General features: G+C 40.4%; 1 protein-coding gene across 1 annotated transcript; it reads left to right on the top strand.

Moving 5' to 3' along the window:
* Window positions 1-1485: 1485 nt before the first annotated feature.
* On the top strand, window positions 1486-6813 carry LOC149102072 (uncharacterized). The gene is made up of 2 exons (XM_089275222.1): window positions 1486-2194; window positions 5843-6813. The coding sequence occupies exons 1-2, from the start codon at window positions 1884-1886 to the stop codon at window positions 6222-6224; spliced, it is 693 nt and encodes a 230-aa protein (XP_089131348.1). The 5' UTR covers window positions 1486-1883; the 3' UTR covers window positions 6225-6813.
* Window positions 6814-7621: the final 808 nt, after the last annotated feature.

Here is a 7621-nt window from a genome sequence, read left to right on the forward strand (position 1 = left end):
TAGAATCCTTGGGCGAGGAGTGTGCTGAACGCTCAAAGTATAAGAGATCGTTTTTGTTTACTCTATCATTGCAGCTCTGTTTAGTTTTATTATCGTTTCTATCGTTTCATTGTTCGTGCCCTTTAATCATTAATCAGAGCGTTTTATATCATGTGATTTAGCTATCAATTTACTTTAAAAAGCCAGTCGCTTACATAACCCACGCAGTCATCTCAGTATCGGGGTCATCCGAGTGTTTAGGAGTCAGGAGTTTGAGTTATTTTCTTGGAGTCTATGTGTTTACCTCGCTAACGCAGGATCAGACGTGAGTTTCTATTGTACATATTGATCGCTTTTGTGCTTTTTATGATTTCTATTTTCGCTTGTTATTTATTTAGGTTCGTTTCTGATTACGCAATCAAATTTGCCTTGTAGTTTTCACGCACGTGTACGATAGCTGATTCATTAAAGTAATTTAAAAATCAAGTTTTGTACGCTGTGGTTGACGCTTACCGTTCCCCATGTACTTGGGTACGCGACAGATATTTTTTGATATCCTAACAGGTGGGTGTATATTTAACCCGTAGAAAGTGTTTTTATGGTATTTAAAGTTATAGCCCATAGAAAAATATGGCGATGTTTTTAAGCAACAATTCTCTTGCGACATACTGTAAAATTTTGCGTTTCAGTTTTACCTCTTTTCGGGCTCAAAACTAACTTTGATTTATTTTATTTTTCGCTCAGTCATACTACCAAGACCTGAACTGAATATAAAATCCATTGAAAGATTCTCAAGTAGTTGTTCTGCGGAGCGCGACGCAATCAAATATTCGGAAACTTCAGCAAAACCGGAAGTAGATTTTGAGCCCAGTCGGGTCGAAATCGTTTTTGGCGTATTTCTACCAAAGAAAGCTGTATTAGCAGAAACTAACTATGGTCCGTTTCTATTCTTACTAGGACCTATCTATGGACAAAATACAAGCGAAATCAATTTTTCGACCTGTGCCATTGATAGGCGATTTAGGTCCATTTTTATAGGCATTCACTCTTAAGTAATGGAGTGTTTAACTTCGTAAATTTCAATAGTTCAATGGAGCCGTAATCAAGAGATGTCATGCAGCAAACGGCACAACACGGAACAAGCCTGCTAAGAAGCGGACAAGAGATGTCAAAAGAAAAATCAGAAAACCCCTTTACTTCTCTTCGGAGAATGTACCTGTTGTAACTTATTCGTATCAGCACAGGGCGTCTTACCCCAGCGAATAATTCGTCCGTAGGCGAATTCACAACAACCACAAGGACGAGAGCTCTTCTTCGTTCGTCCATGCTTTCCACATAGCTTTTATGTATTTCTCGACAGACCAACGAAACACAAGTAAAACCCTTCACTGTAACGGCAAAATTCTCCTTTGAAACGCAGTGAATATAAACTAACTCGGTACTCTTAAGAGCAGAAGCCACGGAATCTCATCGCCAGAGCGTGGAATAAATGATGATGTCACGTACGCAGTGATAATATAAACCTAAACCAGATGCATCACGGGATACTATTCGATCGTCGTCTGGTCTGTGCCATTCGCCCGTGGAAATTTTCCCAAATTCACACCGGAATTTTTCGTCGAATGGAAAGCGCCCAAGATTTATGTTGGAAGGTCCACGACCGTGCACAATCTTTTGTTTTACGCTCACACGGTATGCATGAATTACTTAGCCAAAACGTTTCTGTTGGTTAGTTCCTCAGTACGGAATAAACAACTGTTGTGTTTTCTGCACGGTCAAGGCCAAAAAAGCGAACAAAACATACAACAAAGAACTTTGTCGGGTTTCATAGCTATGCATTCCCCTCTATTAACTAAAGCTGTATGTAACAACTCACTCGTGATCGGGCTATCGGAAGAATACTGATGGCTGCAGAAATAAGAAGATCGATGAGTGTTTCCTCGATAAGGACGTTTCCTCAAGATGTTCGGGAAGAACTAAACAGGCTTCTCCAGCGCAGTTCATGGCAGAGGTTGACTAGGGTGTTCAGCATAGACGTGTTTACCGGTCTTCAACCATCAGCACTCGACGATATCGTCGGCCTCGTTGATGATTGTTACCCCGAGTTTCAGAAAGACGTCAAAAAGAGATCGACAATCCTGAAGAAAACTACGCGAGGACAAACCCAAAGTTTAAGAGGGAAGAGCAAGGTTGGAATTCACAGCAAATTCTACAGGTATTTTTATATGCTTTGTTTTAATCATCCTTATAAGCTCGAGACAGAATCAGAATACCCGGCCACTTTATTTACACGTGTTGGTGTGCTTTGAAGAACGAGGTATATAACAAGAGTTGGTATTCTTATTCAATGAGATGCTAATAAGTGGCCGGGTATTCTGGAGTTTAGCCAAAATTTTAAGGCGAAAATCCGTGCGACTACAGTAGAATTTCACCTCGTTCAGTTACGGCCACTGTTTTCCTTCGGAAGAGAACGCTAGTAGACGACCACCTCACATATTATGCGACCACACGCTTCTCCACTGCTCTGCCCCTCTCACTGAAAATAAACATAAATTGGTCTGTTGGGTGGTTAGTATGTGAGGAGGGGTTTCCCGGTCAAGAACTTTCAGTTTCCCCAAGAGAAAATGAGGTGAGAGAACACATCCCCGTGCCGTATGATAATATAATCAAATTGAAAGGCTAGCGGTTTAAGAGAAAAAATAAGTTTGTTTTGAACCACGCCCGGGCACTGCTAGCATTGGAAATCATTTTCAAAGCACTGGGCAAGTAAATTATACGTGTTTCTCCGAGATTAAAATAGAAGTCGTGTCATTCCCCTTTATGAATGATTAAAACAAAGCGCCAAGACTCGAATTTCTAACCTGCGTGAAAGTCGTTTCTCGGAAAGTACCGAACGGATTGAAGCGAAAAGCATCTCTTTCGACAGGTACTTTAAGGTGGCCGAACACAGTCTTCAAGAACCAATGCCTAATTCACCATTACTTTTAAGCTATTTATGCTTTGGCGCCCGTTTTTTGCAAGAGTCAAGGTTAACCACTAAAGGGTTTATTCTCGCATTTTGGCTTAGGTGTGTGCTGTTGCCATGGCAACGGCGCTGGTTAAATAAAGGCTTAAAAAATGGTTTTTGTTTATTTAAAAAAAAAAAATCCAGTCGTTAGATTTTTTTCATCATTTGCCCACTACGAATTGACATTAAATCCCTTCTGTCAACACTGTTCTAATCAAATTTTGACATAGGCGATTTTCGTACTTCGCCGTAAATTGTTTTCACTGCATGTTGTGCATTGTTAAAAATTCCCTGTTAAAATTCAGATTTTTTGCGATAGATCATTCACGTGGTTTCTGAACTACTTTCTTTTTTTTTTTTTGCCAAATTTCTTGAAATTCTAACGACTGGATCGTTAGAAATCGGCAAGTTTCTGCAAAAGCAATCGGTCTCAATTTTTCGAGCAACTGCGCATGCGCTGCATTTAACTGGGTTCTTTCGGTAACAAAGAAAAAGCTGAGAATTGCTGGGTTCTTTGCGTCGTTACCTCTTCTAACATATCTTTGTAATAAAAGACCACAGCCATCAATACACTGCGTTCAATAATAGAGAAAAATAGCGCAGATAGTGCGGGTGTTGAGTAAATAAAATGATCGCTCTATTGACGGCATGTTTGTTCTTGCAATCCTTGTGCGCGCGCTGAATTGCATCAGCCAAAGCGCGCGCGAAAACTGTGTTCGGCCACCTTAAAGCGCAGGACAGCTAAAATATTTGTTTCGCGTTTGTTAGAACTTTGGCTCCAAAAGAAATAAAGGTGCAAATGTTTGCATATTTAATTTCGGAATTGCTGTGTAATGTTTACCAGTTTTGCATGTTCACGGCGAGAAGAACTGCTTCTCCGGACTTACCGCAACGTTTGGTCTTCTATGTCTTCTATTTATCCTAAGTCTACTTCGAAACTAAGTCTTGTCAGTGCTCTGCATGACTGATTCACTCCCTCGCTCACTCTAACGCTCGAAAGTCGATTCTCGAAAAGTACTGAACGAGTTAAAACGAAAAACATCTCTTTCGAAAGGCTTTTCAAAGCGCAGGGCAGCTAAAACACTTGTTTCCCGTTTGTTAAAACTTTCGCTCCGAAAATCCGGGTGCAAGTTTTTTTATATTTAATTTTGAAAGTGCTGTGTAATATTTACCAGAGTTTGGATGTCCACGGCAAAAAAGCTGCTTCTCTGGAACAACCACATCGTTTGGATCGAGAGAGGCTTATATAGGCAAATTGGAAAGCATTTTCAAAGTGCTCGGCAGCATAATTATCTTCTATCTGTTTATCCTAAGTTTACTTCGAAAACTAGTCTTCTTATTTCTAGATGACTGGTTCACATTAGGCGCCATGGGTGCTGACAAGAATTGCATTCTGACACGCTCTAAAGTCGTTTCTCGAAAAGTATTGAACGGCGTAAAACCAAAAAGATCTCTTTGGAAAGCTCTTTCAAAGCGCCAGACAGTTAAAATTATTCTTCCTCTGACCTCACGAACTGCGCTACGAAAATCAAGGCGCAAGTTTTTGCATATTTGATAAACTGTTTGAATTAAACCTTCAATGTTATTACGGCATTTAACTTGGCCAATCAGTTTTTTTCCTAAAATAGCCTTGCAGTTTGACCGCGCGTTAAAATTAGATTGAAAAAGATTATCATTGGAAGAGGCCCATGTATGAGGGATGTGATCTCTCAGATCATGGTCTCTTGGTTTTCCGGTTGAAAACTTTAAAACTTTCAGTTTCCTGGTTAAAGACTCTCATTTTCGATTGTTTGGACCTTTCATCGAGGTTAATTTCTCTCTGAAGCCAACAAAGACGATTTCAAAATTTTCATTTTTTTAAACCTGTACGAATAAATTCATGTGGGGTAGAGAAGAGAAGTATTTGAGGGGTTTTCCGGTTAAAGAATATCAGTTTCGGTTGGCTTTCGGTTGGCTTTCGGTTGGTTAACGTTTAATCGAGTTTTTTAAAATAGCCAACAACTTCGATAATACTCTTCCTGGACTGTGATCGACTGAAGATAGACTGTTCACAGCCCTCTATTTACTCGACCGTCGAACGCACGGATAAAATCGTGAGAGCACGGTCTAACCGAAGAAGACGGCTAAAACTAGGGAAGAGCCCCGTTCCCGCCATTCTTGAAAACGTTTGGCGCTTTAAATTTTAACAAACGGTACTATACATAGCACGAGCAAGTTAAGAAAGCCCACACTTCGTCCTCAGATAGAGACCCGGAACAACTACTTGGGGTGACAATAAGATGTGACTTTAATTCATATTTGTTGCAAATTCGAAACCGATTTCGAGGTCCCTACTGTAAGTTACAGACCGAGTTTATCCCCTTCAGTACTGGCCCAAGCGCGAAGCGGGCGGGTCATAAATCGAAGGGGGGAAAACGAGGATCCGTTACTTACAGTACGGACCGCGAAGACGAGGTTAGCAAGATATTTATTATATCTCTACGATTTGTCTGACGTGTTCGGGAACGATTTTTATTCACGCAGAAAGGCTTCAAATTTTTGACGCTTGTCGAAAGCAAAACGAGTCCATTTGAAATCGTTGTTAAGTCGTTAGCACGTTTTAACACACAATTTAAAGTAAAAGAAACTTTTAAACTTTTACTTGCTATAAAAATTGAGGAGACTTGGCAATAAACCACTAAACGTTTTGGCAACAAAAACAGCTTTGAATTTTAGCAGGCCGCACAGTAGAATACGGCCCGCTAAATTGACCAATAACAGCGTGCGTAGTAACTGAAAGATATAATAATCCTAATGAAGATAAGGCGTTCATGTTGCCCGTCCGTCACACCTTAATTCTGTATCTCTCCTTTTCAGGTTTTGGTTGGTAGGAAGGCACAATGATGATGGCTTATACGACATCGTGTTCTGTCACATCTGCCGAAAAGAAGAGTTTGATCCTTTCCTCTTCATGACGAAAGTTATGAAAGGTGGGGCTTACACGCTTGATGCAACTCCACACATCGTTAAGAAGTTAATGGCTAATATCCCCAGGCACGCTTTATCACATCTTAAAAACGGAAATATTCAAGAGGAAGAAGTTGAAAGGCCCGCAGAACCTGACGACGGTAATCCTTATACTGACCTTACCCAGGACCTCGGCGACCGTCTAACTGAATACGAGCTTGTAGAGGACCTCAATGAGCGAGGAACGTTGGGTGAGAACGAAGATGGGACCTTGTTTATCCGTGTCCAGTAGCTCAGTTAATGGAATTATTTCTTTGTAATAACATGTGAATGTTAAACTAATTTGTAAGTGTGATGACGTACAGAAACACAAGGTTGAGTACGTTGCAAGATTTGTGTTCAATAGTATACAGTCGAGCCTAACCTCACGGACTCTTCCATACTGACAGACAGTTCTGTCCTTTTTTTAGGAGCCCAATAAAGATGTTGTTATTAAAAAAAAAGTTCACTTTGTCCCAGAGTAACCAGCATGCATATAATATGGGAACTAAGCTCCGGACTGTACTTTGAATTTACATTGTGCTAGGTTTGTAAACTTGTACTAGGTTTATAAACTCTTGTAGTAGGTTTGTAACTCCCTTGTAGTAGGTTTTTAAACTCTTGTACTTGGTATGTAAACTCTTGAAGTAGGCTAGGTTTGTAAACTCTTGTATTAGATTTGTAAACTCTTGAGGTAGGTTTGTAAACTCTTGAAGTAGGTTGGTAAACTCTTGTACTAGGTTTGTAAACTTGAACGTTTTTAAATTCTTCCAGTAGTTTTGTTAACCTTTACAGTAGGTTCGTAAACTCTTGTACTAGGTTTGTCGTTCAGCCTCAATAAAAAGTGGTGAAAGTGCGTGACATATTTACTGATCTTTATATGCTATTTTTCTGTAGCATGCGTAGTTGGCAGGTTTTGGCGTGCGAATCCTTTGATTCGGCGGCGGCACCGTGCGACCCAAGCCGTGAAGGAATTTTCGCGTGCGGAGACCGCGACATCCATCATCACTCGTACAAGTATTCTCATGGGTCTCCAATATTGGACTGATGTGCCTCCATCAACCAATCCGAAATTTTGGTTCACTGGCGAACGGGAAATTCAGAAAAGGAAACCCAAGAATTATAACAGGCGGGATCTCATTTTGACTACCCACCACTTTGCTTGAGGACCCCCCGCTGAAACAAAGCAGTCTGCGGGCTAAAGCCCGCCATTTATGCTGCTTTATTTTTGATCAGATTTTACGAGTTTTAGGAACTTTTCCAGGTGTATTTGCAATGACTAAATAAGAATCTGGTCCCAGAAAGTTGTTATCTACGCCCAGCATCTCATGCATTTACATTCTGTTTTTGGTTTGAACAATGTTCATTTAGTGCAGTATCCTGCTCAATAAAGATAATAAAATTGGAAGAACTGAGTTTCGGTTTGGTCTACAAATCCAGACTAGACATGTAATATCAGACGAGAAAAAACTTCGAATACTAGCATTTGCGCTTCAAGTGCAGATATTTTGCATGTTGCACGTGGAATAATCGCGGAATGTCCAGTGGTGCTTCCAAACTGTGCTCTCCACTTCAGTCTTCTTCGAAGTGGTCTACAACAGTAGACTGTACTCGTTACGAAATCTGTTTTCGGTACAATCTATTTGGGAT

Source organism: Orbicella faveolata, unplaced genomic scaffold (assembly GCF_042242905.1).
Source record: "Orbicella faveolata isolate gen_17 unplaced genomic scaffold, um_ofav_v1 contig_36, whole genome shotgun sequence".
NCBI lineage: Eukaryota > Metazoa > Cnidaria > Anthozoa > Scleractinia > Merulinidae > Orbicella > Orbicella faveolata.

Coding starts and splice junctions, on each gene's coding strand:
- LOC149102072 (XM_089275222.1), top strand. CDS start 1,884: ATGGCTGCAGAAATAAGAAGATCGATGAGTGTTTCCTCGATAAGGACG. Junction 2,195..5,842: donor ATTCACAGCAAATTCTACAG/GTATTTTTATAT, acceptor TCTCCTTTTCAG/GTTTTGGTTGGTAGGAAGGC.